The 16,013-nt window shown below is 39.2% G+C and overlaps 2 protein-coding genes across 6 annotated transcripts; one reads left to right on the top strand and one right to left on the bottom strand.

Moving 5' to 3' along the window:
- On the bottom strand, positions 1-7,986 carry LOC103706727 (ubiquitin-activating enzyme E1 1). 3 transcript variants are annotated; one of them, XM_088713408.2, is made up of 7 exons: positions 7,787-7,986; positions 6,960-7,616; positions 5,105-5,322; positions 3,420-4,214; positions 2,475-3,343; positions 1,783-2,215; positions 1-740 (listed from the first exon to the last, which is right to left on the bottom strand). In XM_088713408.2, the coding sequence occupies exons 3-7, from the start codon at positions 5,156-5,158 to the stop codon at positions 144-146; spliced, it is 2,748 nt and encodes a 915-aa protein (XP_088569534.1). In that variant the 5' UTR covers positions 5,159-5,322; positions 6,960-7,616; positions 7,787-7,986; the 3' UTR covers positions 1-143. The 3 variants fall into 3 exon arrangements, with proteins under 3 accessions (XP_088569534.1, XP_008789165.1, XP_008789164.1); XM_008790943.6 differs by having other exon boundaries at positions 7,318-7,616; XM_008790942.6 differs by lacking the exon at positions 7,787-7,986 and having other exon boundaries at positions 7,318-7,778.
- A 2,013-nt stretch (positions 7,987-9,999) lies between these two features.
- LOC103706728 (NADH dehydrogenase [ubiquinone] 1 alpha subcomplex subunit 8-B-like) lies at positions 10,000-15,639 on the top strand. Of its 3 annotated transcripts, none has more exons than XM_017842691.5 (4): positions 10,000-10,133; positions 10,208-10,417; positions 14,351-14,390; positions 15,215-15,433. In XM_017842691.5, the coding sequence occupies exons 2-4, from the start codon at positions 10,230-10,232 to the stop codon at positions 15,287-15,289; spliced, it is 303 nt and encodes a 100-aa protein (XP_017698180.2). In that variant the 5' UTR covers positions 10,000-10,133; positions 10,208-10,229; the 3' UTR covers positions 15,290-15,433. The 3 variants fall into 3 exon arrangements, with proteins under 3 accessions (XP_017698180.2, XP_088569578.2, XP_008789166.2); XM_088713452.2 differs by lacking the exons at positions 14,351-14,390; positions 15,215-15,433 and adding exons at positions 10,528-10,583; positions 14,003-14,344; XM_008790944.6 differs by lacking the exon at positions 14,351-14,390 and having other exon boundaries at positions 15,215-15,639.
- Positions 15,640-16,013: the final 374 nt, after the last annotated feature.

Raw genomic sequence — 16,013 nt, 5'->3', positions numbered from 1 at the left:
TTAAGTAACCATCAAGTTCTGTTTAGCAATTCTGTTGAGCAATATAAAGTGATCAGAATCCAATTTTCTACAAGGACATGGACTAAAATCAATTTGAAAAATAGGAATTTAAATTATCTGGCATCATTTACTCCCAAACCCAACTACCGGAAATATATCGAAATTAATGGAATATCAACATCTGCACCCTCATCATTCTCGCAAGCTGCCACAATATCCAGATGCCTCCTATAAGGGGGTACTTCAACTCTTGCTACATCCCTTGCTACATCCACAACCTTCTTATCCATCCTATCCCTGTGCCTGGGGAACATGCTATTGTAGAGTAAAGAGGAACCGCACGAGATGCTGTATGCATTGATGCCTTTGTCCTTCAGCCACCGCAAGAGCTCCCTCAGTGTAAAATCCCCTTTTATGATCCAACGGTCCCAGACTGTCCAGCTCATATCCTGGTGCTTGTTTAACTTGGGTGCAACTGGTTCGGCCATGGAGAACAGTGGAAGAGCGAGGTTAGCAAATGTGTTGCGGTAGTCTTCAAGCTTGTGCCCACCATCAAGAACTTTGTAAAGCTCAAGGCAAACAAGACCAGTGGCCATTGCTGTGGAAGTTGCAATGGCAGGGATGATGTTGCCAGCTTTTATTTTAGCATTCAACTTATCGACTTCTCCAATGCCATAGTTTCTCGCACGCATGTTGGCAAGCCCAGCTATCAAGTCCATGTGATAATTTGTGTCATCATCCTGTAAAAGTAATGAATAAAATATAACTGAAATAGAAATCAAGCATTTCATAAGCAAGATCAAGAAATAGCAGAATCCAAGAGTTATTGTTGAGAGTGAGAACCCAAGCCCCTTCACATAGGAAAAGTTAGTATTCAAATGAAAAGGAGGTGATAGAGAACATTTAGAAATACGTGGGTATGATAGGATGATTCGGCCAGGCTGCAAATAATTTCCAAGCTGCTTGCCAAAAATTTAGAGAAGAATAAATTTCAACAAAGCTTTAACATGTCATTGGAAAAATATGCATGTGCCCTTGATTTAATAGAGCTTTGAAGCTATACGATAAATGATGATGAGATGGGAAGAGTAGGTCAAAAAAATAAACCGGTTGCACTAATTAAGCAGAGACACAAAGTGGCAGACAACCAAGTAAACTGTCACAAGAAAGAAGCTTGGATTTGTGTCAGGGGTAGCGATTAAGGAGAGGAAGGTCAAAGCAAGCATACATGGAGGTATTGAGAAAGGATTGGAAAAGTCTGGTAATACATGCACTCTCTCATTGGAGTAAGTGTTTGAAGGATTCCATAAGTAGGAAGGATCGTGCTTGTCAATCATGATTAAAGTTACAGAGTCTTTCAGCTGTAGAAAATTTAAATTTTTCAAGAGCGATCTAGAAAATGAAGATTAAAGAAGGAGGAAATCCAAGCCAATAAGACCTGCTATGCCTTTCAGGAACATGTATTGCAGTAAAGCAAAATGCTCTAGTATAATATAACACAAAAGCCTTCAATTAAGGCTCAGCATGACATCTTTTGTCCTCACATCCCTATACCCTCTCTCCCCCCCAACCTTAGCAAAACACCTTAGTTAAGCTCTTATTTTAAGGGAGAGATAAAAAGATCATCTACCAAAATTTAAGTATTATCATGTCAATGTGTGAATGTTGCTATGATTAATTTCGGTTACTGGATTAATGGTCTGCAGATGCAAATAAAGGTTTCACTGAATACGACCTTGGGACTGAAGTTAAAATGCAACCAGTCTGTTGAAAAGAACTGACCTTCTCAAACTGTATTGGATTCATTCGGAATCCTGCAGGCAGCTTCTTGGCACATCCTTCCAATTTGGTAATAAGTTCACTGATGACAGCACCATCATCAATAGAAACAGCAGACAGATTTGTTGCTTTCTCGTCTGTTACAATCTTTACTCCTTTCTTGGGCTGAAAATCAGGGACCAACACCTTATTAATTGCATCAGCCAACTTCAATGGGCTGCTGATCCAATCAGGTACAGAGATCCCAAATGTCTGAGCTCTCAATATAGAAGCAGCCACGACAAAATTAAGGTGGCCTGGGTCACTAGTTGAGAATTGCAATGGATGCGGGAAGCGTTTAGGAGCAGACCAGAATGGTGCACCAGTGCTGGTGGCAGAATCCTCAGGGAAAGTAAAAGTTAATTGCTTCACACGATTGGCAAAGTAATCTTCAAACCTGTGAGCAAATAAATTAGAAATAGTTACAGCACAGCATCACAAAGATAAGAAGAAATAGATGTTCCAAATACATACGACAGTTGGGATACATGCATCCATAACATCCAACTCTAAATGCTAACATTTGCCATGCGAACCATGGCATTGTGGGGTAACAATTAGCAAAAACTAAATTCAGGAATAAAAGATAAATTTGATCCCCCCCACCAAAAGAAAAAAAGAAAAGCAGAAAAAAGTGCAAAGTAATGGAACTTTACTTCAATCGTGCCCACGTGATGCAATCTTGGAAACTCTCACACCACTCCTTGTCAAGGCACTCTAAAACATGTTCAAGTAGATCCCTAGCCTGTGCATCCCCTGCATTTTTCATTGCAGAAGTATATTCACTTGGGTTGGAAAGGAAAGTGTTCACTTCATTTGGAGTTTTCTCAAGCAAGCCTTCAAATTCAGAACGGGCCCATGCAAGACAGTGATCAATATTATGAGGAAAAGAGTGAACCGTGCACATTGGTGCCTGCTTCTCAGGAGGGTCTCTGGAGGCCCCATAATTCTCAGTCAGGTGAGGTATGACCATCTGTGTGTTGCACTTGGCACCCAGAGTTCCAGATTCCAAAAGTGGCTTCTGAAAATACAAGCATCTCCCGTCAATATACATTCTGGCAGTCACATTGTCTAATGCATTAATAACAATATTCAAGCTCTCCCAAAATGCATCATCAAAGATATTCTCTGTCTCTGGGCAAGCTCGGTTTTGAAGTGCTTCTATATGAAGGCTAGGGTTGATTGAACTGGCAACATGAGCAGCTACAGTGGATTTGGCCTGCCCGATATTCCAGTGACGGAAAAGAAACTGACGGCTGAGATTACTCTTCTCAATCACATCATCATCTGTTACTGTCAGCTTCCCTTTTTGGCTGCAAGAAACTCCCATTAAGGCTAGGTTCTTCAAGAATTCACATCCAAGAGCACCAGAGCCTACAAGAAACACTTTAGCCTCTTCCAGTTTCTTTTGAAGCTTAGATCCAAACACAGAAATTTGAGCATCGTAGCGGCAGTTCGATGGCTTCACATCATCAGGCTCCAATGGTTCAACAGGAAGAGACTCTACTGAGTCGAAGTAAAAGAACTGCCCAAGTATTTCATTAGACATATATCATATCAGGATTATCACAAGGAAAAGAAAATCAAATCAGAAACCTCACCTGGAAAAGTGGATGAAACTTTCCAGAGCATGCTTTCACGACCTCCTGGCCAACTATACCACCAAATATTGCAGCCATAGGATTCAAAACTGCCCTAGAACCATTTGCAAAATGGTGTAGAAGTTTCTGATCTATTTCTTCCATCTTGCCATCTCCCAAGCTTTCGTTTATACTAATAGCAAAAGCTATCAGCCTCTGAGCATCCTCCTCTGATCCAGCAACAGGAAAACGTCCCAATTCTTGCTTAAATTTATCCAAGGCTTGAAAAGCCAAATGTAACTGAGGTGGGCGGTCAAATTTTGAAAAATCACACAGAAGAAACTCCCCAGGATATCTGAGGGCATCCCTTAAAGGTTTGAATTGCAGGACCTTAGGTTGTTTTACCTGTGTAACTATTCCACCTTTCTCATATGCACCAAAATGACTTGTATCTTCTTCAAGAATAAATGATTGTGCCCTTGCATTTTTAATCTTACGTGGCTTTCCATCATTTAGTTCCGTCATTCCCTGAACTTCTGAGAAAACAACAAGTTCTCCATCCTGGAACTCAAACCGCTCATCATCAACACCAGATACAAGGGCAGGATTGTCATTGCTAATGGATGCAATGATACCTGTATGTGGTTCCTCACCATCAACATCAACAACGGTAAACTCCGGGCCAAAGTCACAGAACACACTGCCAAAAAGGCCTCGAACTTCAGATTTTATAAAGGAAATTGGAGGTTGCTGATTGTGACAATAATCATCAAACTCAATCGCTTTGTCCAAACTTATATCAGTAAAAACTACAGCCTGCAATGCAGAAAACTGATATTTGTCAAAAATTCAAAATATTCACAACACAGATATGACAGTAGCATCTAGCATCTTGAATGGAGCATTGCAAGAAAAAAGTACATATATATGAGCACGCGCAAGTTATGTCCCCCTTTTTCTCCTGTAAGGGATATTAATAGAATCACTGATATGATCAAATTAATTGCTTGGACTTCATTATATATGAATGAAATGCATAAAAATGATGCTACATGATGAGCATCAGTTGCATATAGCATCATTTAGAAATTTCTTTATAGAATATTGACTGTCCATCCATCACTAATAAATAAATATTGATGCAGGAGAGGATGTCTTGGTTAATTTCAATTTTTATCATTAAATTCATGCAGGCTACTTGTGATTTGGATCATAGAAAACCAATTGAGAATTATGAGGGTAGAAAAAAGAAAATGACTGTTACGAAGCTGACCGGTAACAGATAAGCATAACATTTTCCCATAGAATGCTTACATTAGTATTGTATGGACGTCAAGAGTAACATATTACCATTAACCATCTTGGGCTTGCCATAATGTTCCTACATTAAAACATTCACGACTTACCACAATTTGATTTTTATGAGGTTGAATGCTCCTAGTTGTGACTACTTTCCAGTCTAATATCAACATTAAAACCTGCCTCTTACAAACTTTTTTAATAACAAATATTGCAGAGACTTTCACAAACTACATATGTCACTGATGCATGCAAAGCTAAGATAGTGCAAGAGTGATTAAAAGCTAGTCAAGAATTAACATGATCCTGCAGTAGTTTGAGAGGAGTATGTGAATGATGAAAACAGTGCCAGTAGGTAGCTAATAAGAAGGGGGAAATGTACTGATAATTTTCTATAAGCAACAAACCTGAAAGTAAGAGAGATGCTCCTTGGTCAGTTCTCCCATTAAGGTAGAAATCATAACAGCATTGTTAAGCTCTTGCAGCTTCTTTATACATGCCAGAGCTTTGTTCTTACCAATATCCTCTTCAGAGAAAAAGAAATTGCTGGATAAGTCCCACAATTCCACGGTGCCTTCATCATGTAATGTGATAGACTTGACACCAGCAAGTGCCAGGTTCTTTGCTGCATGAGATTAAAAAGAATTATTTAAGTCTAAATCAGACAATAATATATACACTGAAGGAAACCGAAACGGAATTCTAGCGTAATATCTAAAAAATACCATGCCTCTAAGAATTCTCTGATATAATGTAGTGGACTAAACAACCAAAAATTACACAAAAAATGATTTAGACTATGAGTTTTTGAGGGCATGTTACCACATGGAAAAAACTAGAGGAAAATGTAAAATGTAATTAGCTACTGGAGCATTTTCACATTATTAAAAGCTATCAAAAGATGCAATGACTTTATCACTAAGATATGTCCTTAGAACTCTACTAATCCTCTCATTCCCACAACATATACTCAGTATATTGCACTATGATGCTTGGTAACAGGCCCAAAGTATACCTAAAAGCCCCATGCATAGAGCCCCATGCATAGAGACAGGGTTTTTCCGAGTGGGGCCCAGTTACAAAGCAAAAGTTGGAAATACAAAATGATGCACTTAGTACAAGAAGGCTGTCATTGTCGCCCGTAAGTTGAGTGCTTCTCAAAACTGCGGGGGTCGCCAACCATCGCAATGATTTTTAAGAGGTGATGGTGACCAAGGCAGAATGGAACAAATCGAAGGCAAACAAGGAATACTAACTGATTAGGGAGACACAGTGACCATCTGAGCCTTCATTCATCAAACAAGGGACTGATTTTTTTTTTCCACCTTAAAAGAGACAAAAAGGAGCTCACTTGCTCTGAATTTTAGACCAGCAGAGCCAGCCAGAATTACTGGTAGTTCTTATCTGGTGAATCCCAGCAGAGGAGCAAACCAGTCAGTGCATGGCTTTTCTCTTCCTCTTTAAGCCTATATGATCTTACTCTCGGCTTAATTTAACAACAACCTTAGGGCCCCAAACAGCTCACTTTCAATCATTCGTATGAAACCCCATAGCAACACCCATCAAACATAAATTCCATTACTCTTTAAGGCTTCAAACGCTTTATTAGATCTTCAAATCTGACCCTAAATTCTGGTTCCCTTAAACTGAACTGACGTTAAGAACTCCATATTTTTCCAACATGACCTCCCATAGAAACAAACCTAATCCTTGTCCAATAGACCTAAGATGGAGTCTGAAACAGTGAGGAAACACAAAATTTATTTAGAGGTTTACAGTGGGTTGTGTGACAACATCAGATGCTTCTTCTATGTGCAGGAGTCTTCAAAAGATGAGGCAACACCTACTGATTGGTGTCATTAAGTGTGAGTGCATTTAACTTATGTTCGTAGGGTAAGATGCAACAAAAAAAATCCAGCATTTGCATAAACTAAAGGTGTCATTGACGGTAGTAGGGGCATTATCTTAGCTTCAAAATGTTATGGCTCTAATGTCCCTGTAACACAGACATGCAAGAATACTGAATGGTATGTAACATGTCAATTAACATCCCTACTGTAGTAAATCCCTAATTGTACAACACCCTGCTAACAAAATTTCAAAAGAAAACAAATGTCATGAAGCTTTAACGAATTTTTAATCAGATATGCAACTTCCAATGGATGCATAGCCCAACAAGAGCATTTAATTTTCCAAGAGTTGAGGTCAACATGTAAAATGCCGATGATCAAAGAAAAATCAGCGCTCGTCAGAAAAAAATACCTTATGGTAACCATAACAGAACTATTCTGCTCATGATCAAATCCACAACGTTCAGGATTCTCGTTCCATGTTGTCAACGAATGAAGAATAAAATGAAACAAAGAGGTGAACATCATTGGATTCTAGATCTACATCAACAGAGGGAAAGGCTAAAAGAAACTGCTGGATATCGACAGTTCAACAACCACTCAGAAATCGTGGGAAAGAACTGATTTTTGATCAGGTTTCCTTGCATCCATTTCATTCCAAACCAAATCCACAGCCAGCACACATATAAACGTTGGATTCAAAGAAAGAAAGAAAGAAATAAAGAAAGATAAAGAGGAGAACATCACCACCCACGCATCGGTGGCTTTACCTATCTCCGCCCCGAGCCCGTTGAGCCCTGAGATGAGAACACTGGACGCGAAGAGCCGGCGCATCGTCTCCCTCCCGTAGACAGCAAGCTGCCGGCTGTGCAGGTCCTCGTCGATGTCCGCACCATTGCTGCCATTGCTGTCGCAGGCCATGCCGTGCGGTGGCCTGTGGCTGCCCTCCGCCGCCACCTCCGAATTCGAGCACTCTACCTTCGGCTTCTTCGGCACCGCCCCGCGCGGGACCCCCTCATCTACCTTAGCTCCCTCCGTTCTCTTTCTCGGAAACATATAGAGCAGCGCCCTGCTCAAAGCCCCCAACCACCTCATCGCCATGATCAAAACCCAAAAGGAAGCACCAAAACAACAAAAAGAACACGATCGAATGCAAGAAACGTTCCCTGACCCTCATCCTAATCAATCGGCATCGAGGAATCAAGGGAGAGACGTGGTTGAGGGAGGAGGAGGACGTACCAAAATCCCGCGGTGGGGGGGGAAGGAATCGGAGGGGAGGGGGGCGAGAAGAAAGCGGTGAGATTCTTTCGGCGCTCGCTCTCTTTTGCTGTGGCTTTTCGCTTGCACGCTTTTTCCGCTGGTGTTTTGAGAGAGACGAGATGGGGAGAGAGGGTTCACCGCGGTATCGATGAGACCGACCTTGGATTCGTTTCTCCTCCGTTCCTCCAATCTTCGTCTCGTATTTATAGATAGCGGTATTGACCGGAGAAGAAAGCGAATGTATTCGGACCATGGGAGCAGGGGTGGGACAAGAGAAAGATTCCATATACGGACTGCTACGTAAAATTTTTATGAGGGGTGGATATACGCCGTTGGATTTTCTCCTCGAGTATATCCCTGCCGTATATGTTTGGCGTCGCCATGCCTTCTGCAGTGCTGTCGCCGGGGTAAGGGAGCGAAGCTGGGGGAGGATCAGAAAATCGCATAGAAATTCCTATGCACTCGTCTGTGTCAAAAGAAGCAGTCGCGGTGCATGGTTCGATGATTTGACGTAGACCGCCTTTGGTGGATCCATTCGTGATTTTCTTGATTTTGAGTTAGGATGGAAATGGACGGAGATGCACGAAACTCGAAATGGCAAAAATACCTCAGTACTTGTATATCAACTATTTCGCATGCATCGGGGAACATATCCATGCCGTCCATGCTTAGCACCATGCCTTTTGCACGTGCGACTACGGGGGCGAGGGAGTGAAGCTGGGGGAGGATTAGAAGATGTATGGAAATTCCTATGCACTCGCTTGGTTTATAAGAAAATGTTGCGAGCGTGGATTGATGATTTGATCTACACCGTTTGGTGGATTAGTTTGTGATTTACTTGATTTTGAGTTACGGTGGATGGAGAATGGCTTTGACTCGGATGCAGGAAAGACATATACGTCGGTCTCTAAAAAGATCCAAGAAATGGAGAAATGTCTTTTACCTTGTCTGTTGTTGTTGCTAGAATCCGAACCAAAATAGTAGGGCCATCGAGAGTAATTGGTGAGGTCAACTGCACTTCGAGCTGGAGAGTTGTGCTGATGGATGGAGTGGTGTTGACAACTCTGATTGAGCTTGGGTTAAGGTTTATTTAGCAATCCCTGACCGACTTGAAACCAGAAAAGAAGTTCTCTTATCGAAGTTTGCTCGGCGGGGTATCCTCCAAAGTCAATCGGATTTTAGAGAAACAATGGAAGAGTATAGAGAAAAAAAAGTTACTTAAGAATCCCTTATTTCTACTTTATATAGAATAGGGCCAGTGTCTATTACCGAGAATAACAAGATGTATAATAACTGCCGAGTAATGGTTTCCATGTTGGCAACATTGTGACAATCATTTTAATCGTGCAATGACGACCAAGCTGGAGTAATCACCACTGAGATCATGATTGCGTTCTTAATGATATCAACTGCCCTTAAACGAACTTCAATGGGAGACATGTGGCTCTTCTCCATTGCTTGAATGAACCAGAAACACATTTCAGCTAGCACCTAGATCAAGCACTTCAAACAATACTGAGGTTAGGTGCTTTGGTCCATACCGAGGTTAGAATCGACAAATATATACCACATCACATATATATATACATACATATATATGTATACACACACATGTATGTATGCATACCTATATACGTACATACATGTATGTATATATGTTTGTATACCTATATACATTTATATTATACATACATACATACATATAGATATATAAATACACCGATATAGAGATATGAGATTTAGGTTGGGCAAAGCTATCCATTCTCGGCATGAATGCTAATATTAAAATGCAAATATTAACATACTCGGCCATCATTGAAGTTTGTTACTAAAATGTGTTATAGAAATTATTGTGTTGTATTTAAAAATAGTTAGAAAAAAATTAAAAACCTTCTAATATTAATAATGCCAAGGACTGAAATTTCTGCACAGAAACTTGGATTATGTAGAGTCTTTATTCGTTGCGTCAATATGGATACCAATAAAATCAGTATTTAATAAGTGAGAGCAATCATCAAAGTTCAATACCAAATTTAGTCATCGAAGCTTTCCATTGATGAACGGACCATCAAATGCTTCATTCAGTGTCGCTGCCCAGGAAGAATATCTCTTCCAATCCAACCCACATCCTCGGCCCAACACCTCACTTGCGTCCTGTCTTGGAGGCCCATCAGTTCAGTGCGGCCCAAGCATACCCACTATTGACAAGGAGTCCTCCGCTTTCCTCCCGCAACACCGCATAAGCGGAAAAGGGAAGCTCCTTTGGAGTCCAGCTCCATCTTCCCCAAAGCTTTTGGATCATCGGCGCCTGAAAGCTCAAAGAAAGGTACAATCCAGAGCCCTAACCCTAACCTTAGCTCCGTAGTCTTCTTCGATGTAACCCTAGTTGCAATCTCGTAGCGCTCGGAAAGGGGAAGGGGGGATGTCGAGCACCGTCAATGCGGCGGGGGAGCCGATCCCGACGTCGGCGGTCTTGATGGCGGCGTCGAAGCACATCGCCGTGAGGTGCCGGTCGGAGAACGTGGCCTTCATCAATTGCAAGAAGAAGGACCCCAATCCGGAGAAATGTCTCGACAAGGGCCGGGTGGTCACTCACTGCGTCCTAAATCTGTAAGGATTCTCAACACTCCAAACAAGTCTCCAATCATCTCACTTTTTTTTCCATGCTGAATCGTTTATGGATTGATGATCTTTCTTTGCTCTTGTTTTAATTTGTTCAGATTCGATTGTTATGCAATGTGCGTCCTAAATTTCATTGAAAATTCAAAGCCTGAAAGTATTGTTCTCTCAATCTCTCTATTTTTGCTGTTTTTTTTTGACTCAATGTTTGATTTTTGTGCTCGCTGACTTGCTTCTTTGGAGGATCTATTGTGATCGGTGTTATGAGAATTTTCTTCAACTGGATTTTAAGTTTTCAATGCATTAAAATTTGCAATTATGTTTTTCTTTCCGTAAGTCCTCGGTTCAAACTTGTAAAAGACTGAGTTGCCTCAAATTTTTGAATCAAAAAAGGGAGAAAACTCACCATTTGATTCTTTTCCTGCATGTTATAAATCTATGACAAATACTGGATCCTGTGTCTGCTTCATGCTAGATAAATGAATCTATTCCTTCTACTTCTATGTGCGTTCATCAGGTGGCAGAGACTTGCAAGATTGTATCACCTGTTCCCCTTGTGCATGTTGGTGGTCTGTTAATTAGATGCAATCACGTTCCGACTGGATGTGCTTGATTTGGAAAACATTAGTTGAAATATAGGAAACATAAAAGGTGATAATACAACTGCAACAATCACTTGAACGGTACAATTTTAGCTGGAATGTACATGAAGAAGTACCCAATAAAGTCAATGACAAAGAGATGGTTATCATATTTGACGCCTCAAATTTCTTGCTTCCATGAGTCGAATAATAAGTTTTATGTAGTAAGAGATAGTAAGCGTGGATAAAGGTGGTCTTGGTGAAAGAGTGTTTTGAAGGTTTTGTGTGATTGGTACATGCCTTAAGGCTTAAAAGAACAAAATGATTGGAATATACTTCTATTGTCAGAATGTCTTTTTGATGGGAATGTAGGGGTAAAAGTTAAGGTGAGAATTGCAAAGATGAGAATGCTGTGATAAATAATGGATAAATTGGGAAAAATAAACTTCTTTATGAGTATAATAAATCAGAGAAAATGCAGGATTTCACTAATTAAGGTTGTATAGTGAAGACCTAGATGCCTAGAAAAGATATGACTCAATTGTGAGGTAAACGGTCCTAAGAGGAGGGAAGGTAAAAATGAAATAAAGAATGATAGGGATTGTGAGGAAGGATCTGCAAAAGCAAATATTACGATGGATTTAATCCATAGTGCTAATGATCTTAGAAAAAGTTTTATTAAGGTTACTGCAAGCATTTTGAATAAGTTTTCTTGGTTGTGGTTATGGTTATGGATAAATTTACTGCTGATAAATTTTTGGGGACCTAGCCAATCTAGTTATACTAGAACACGGGCTTAGACCTTTAGACTCTGTAACTTATTGAGTCCTGTTTGATACTTCATATCATCTCTCTCTCTCTCTGGTATGCTGGTTCAGTTTCATTGAAAGTCATTCATGTGTGAATTTTTGCCTTGAAACCTCTTCATTGAGCTTGGAGGCACTTTTGCTTATGTTTTTGCTCTTTTATTTGTAATCAATAGAACCATCACATATCACATGGATTGGAAGGAAGAATAGCATTTTAAATGATTATTAAAAATATTCATATAAATTGTAATACTTCAATTGATAAATTTTTTGCTCCACTATTTTTGTATGGACCTAACATTTTTTAATTGATAACAATCATCTTGTATAGAAATCTCCTTTAAACTTCATGAATACTCAGTGTATTAGTCCTCCATTCTTGTCAAGTTTATGAGCTTACTTACAGATTTTATGTATGACTTGCATAAAATATAATACTCCTTGTTGTCATCACACTTTGATGTTCAATATTTTAAATACTGAAGAGTGCTGGTGAAGAGTGGATGAGCTACGAAGGTGCACACCATTTACCCATAGCACTAATGGTTTTGGCTATTTAAAATTTGAATTTCAGAACTTACATCTGTAAAACAGCAAATAAATATGGTAATGTATCATCTTGTTTTCAAGTAGGAACTATCATTCCCCTGATTGCTAGCTCAATCATTTTATAAGATTTCTCCACCAGTTGTTTCTTGGCATTTCACCGACAGGAATTCCAGTTGAGAAGACTTATGAATTTTATTAGTTTGCTTCACATGTGGTTAAGTAGACCATTTATGTTAATTGAGGCCCCCTTTTTTAGCTAGACACAGATATGGTGGCTGGTTTGAAAGTTTGGACACTCATGGAATCTTATGTAGAAAGGCAAACAACTTAAAAACACACTAAATGACTGTGATTCCTTCATTTCAACTTGTGACTAATGAGGATTTTCGACAATATTTCGAGCTAAAGGAGGGTACCTAGTATTCTTTTTTTTTTTTTTTTGCTCTACCTTCAAAACATTGCTAGAAGATCCACACAATTCTTTAACCAGAGAGGCCTTATGCTTCCCAAAATAGAAATCCACATCCCAACCACCCCCCCCCCCCCCCCCCCCCCCAAAAAAAAAAAAAAAAAAAAACTCATTTGACAAATCAGAAATAGCCAAAAGGGCTTATCCCTCTCTTGACATATTAGTATTCTGACATCTATTGTAATCAATTACCACTGTTATTTACTTGTGGAACTGTGGCATTAAACTAATTGGTGGTGAACAAGGCTACAATCATTCAATTCCATATGCACCTTTCTTGGATTTTTCTTTTTATTACTCTTATTATGTAATAATTCTATGAAATCAAGAAGTTAGAGTTTAACTCATATATCTTGTTAGATTGTTTATTTTCTATTTTTCCTGTTAGCTATCAATGCCGAGTATTCTTCCTGGGTATTTTTCCTACTGACTTATTATGAGATCCTTGATTAGATTAATATGTTCATCATGCTTGGTAAAGTTTCCAAATGATGTATATTTCAATTGGAAAACTTTTGGTGTTGTTTTATCAAGAAAGCTTGGGAGATCATCCAACTAGATTGTGTCAGTTTTTTGTTATCCAACAGTCCAACCTCCTGACCACTAGTTAAACACTTTAACATTGAAGATTCACACTGAAAAATGAAATGTTCAAATGATCTTCTGATCTTTGTGGTCATAATAATGGATTCTTGGATCCTGCAATTGAACATCAAAATTCAGACACCTTGCTATCATTTTCCATCATCTTAATACATGACACATTTTAGTGATGGGACATAATATTGGTTTAGTACATGCTCGTCGTTAATTTTGACAATGTAGTACATGAACAGAGCTTTTCACTTTATACCAACCCAACACAACAAGGAAATCACTTAATTAGATGTTATGTTATGCATGATATTAATGTCTTGGTTGAAGAAAGAGAGAAGATTTTACCTACAAGACTGATGAAATTAGTGGCATGGGCATCCATTTTCCATAGCATAGCATAGTCTAGTGTTTTGGCTGTTTTCATATCAAATACTTGACATGCACTCATATTATTCAAACTTCAGCTTCTTCTGTTTCTTAGATAACCTGGTTATCTGATAATTAGCCTGCCTTAAAATTCAGTGAGAATTTTTTTTTGTATCATATTCTCACCTCAAGATCTCCTTTTCAGATGTTCTCATTGTGCCAGTCCCTTAAAAAGAGAGAATCAAGGGCATGTCTATTATTCTTGAACTGACATGATATTCTATTTAGCGATTTACACACCAGTAAGCTTGGGGCTTGGTTTGGGTTGTTTGTGGTTGAACTTGGTCTGGGATAAATTTAGATCTTAAAATTTGGTCTCAGCCAACCTGAAGTTGGAGTTCTTATAACACAAATCTGACCCCGCTGGGCCCAAGGTTTGATTCTGACAGGTCTCAGGTTGAACCATGTCCTTTTAACATCATATGCACCTATTTCTATATTTTCATTCTGGCCATCATCACTGTTAAGTTATTAATGGAATTTTTGTTAACAGCAAAAATCTCTTCCACCAAGGGCAATACAAACATAATCTGGTAAGACCATATTTATTCTTCAGCACAAAATCTGTACTTGAGTTTCATTTGCTCTAACACTGCTTCTGGTGATGAATCTTTATAAAGTTGAAAGCTAATGCTTGATCTCTCTCAGTGTGCTTAGGCTAACAATCAGCGAGTTTCCATAAATCTGAGCCCAGTCACTTATGTTATGTTACATATGTAATTTATGTGTTACATAGATACAACCCTGACATGATTTATTATAAGTGAAATTCTTGGCTTTATTTGAGTTCTCAACAATATGTATGGGAGCTCATGTGGTAGACCATTCACTTTATAAATGTTGATTTCTAATTTGAAAGGGAGGGAGGGCAGCAAGAAATTGTACTTGGTAAATATTTGCAGCATCCCAGTGATGGTTTCTGGTTGATGGGTTTGCCTTGGATTGTAAAGAGGGAAAAGGCCAATGAGAGGGAGCAATAAGTGTGAATGTCAGTGGGAAGACGAGATGACTGGGAGACAAGTTGTCTTGAGGGTAAAAAAAAGTTAAATTTGGATGTTTTCATGGTAAGTCAGTAGAATGGAAAAAATAGATCATCGGTAAAAGTACAAAGAAAAGGTAAGTCATTCATAAGCACCGGAAACAACAGGCTCTGGAAGTTGGGCACAGAGGCATGTAGAGAGAGAAAGGGAACTAACCATTAGATCAGTTAGGGAGGCTGTAAATTCGCTCTACATTAGTCATTGTGGTAAAGTCATAAATTCTCATGAGATTCTAAATTACTCTTATCTTGTATCATTTTAGTTGATCAGTAGTTTTTTTAAGAAGGAAACTCAAACAATTAGCTTGTGACCTGCAGTTTGAAAGAGCTTCATCAGAGGTGTCCCAAAGAGATCGATGCTTATGCAGGCTGCATGTATTACTATACCAATGAGTTCGACTTGTGCCGCAAAGAACAACAAGAGTTTGAGAATGCGTGCCCAATTTCTGAATAGTCCTGAGAGGTTGCCTCCCATGATCATGAGAAATAACTCTGGAAAAACACAATTTATGAATTCCTCTGTTCTTTTTTCCTTTAGTGAGGCTGTCTTTTGGCATCAAAGTATTTGATCCCATCTTTGCAACCACATTTCTGTTGGAAATTAATCTGCTTTCAGGTTCTGCCATCTAACTTGTCATCAGGCTAAACAAAATCATGTTGAAAGACCATTTCAACAGTGCTTACATTTTTTTTTTACTAGACAATGTAATGAATAAATGGAAGACTGTATATTTACTTGTTCAGGAGGAACTCCATAAAGTAGAATACAAGCCTGACATGATTCCGGGGGGCATGCATAAAAAATCTTAGAATTCATGGCAGCCATTGCTTGGATCAGCTTAGTCAGGAATGCAGGCTCTGGCCTGCACAATGGAGTCTCATTGTTGTGGAGCTCAGTATTCAATCTAACTTATTTTTGTGTAAAAATTATTTACGGTACTGTTGTTAGTAGCTGCATAATCTACGGTTTACATCATCATCGTCATGCAAACTATTTTGTATTAAAATGTGGTCAGCTGCAGAGGACAATTTTGGAACGAGAGACTTAGAGGATCGAGTGGGTTTCATGCTATTGGCTGTTTAACTTGATATCGACAATTTACGGATGAAATCTCGC

This window comes from Phoenix dactylifera, chromosome 17, assembly GCF_051530095.1.
Source record: "Phoenix dactylifera cultivar Ajwa chromosome 17, Ajwa_hap1_PhDact_Kaust_v1.1, whole genome shotgun sequence".
Classification (NCBI taxonomy): Eukaryota; Viridiplantae; Streptophyta; class Magnoliopsida; order Arecales; family Arecaceae; genus Phoenix; species Phoenix dactylifera.
Note: the sequence above shows the minus strand (reverse complement) of the source record. Positions and strands in the feature narration are given on the sequence as shown.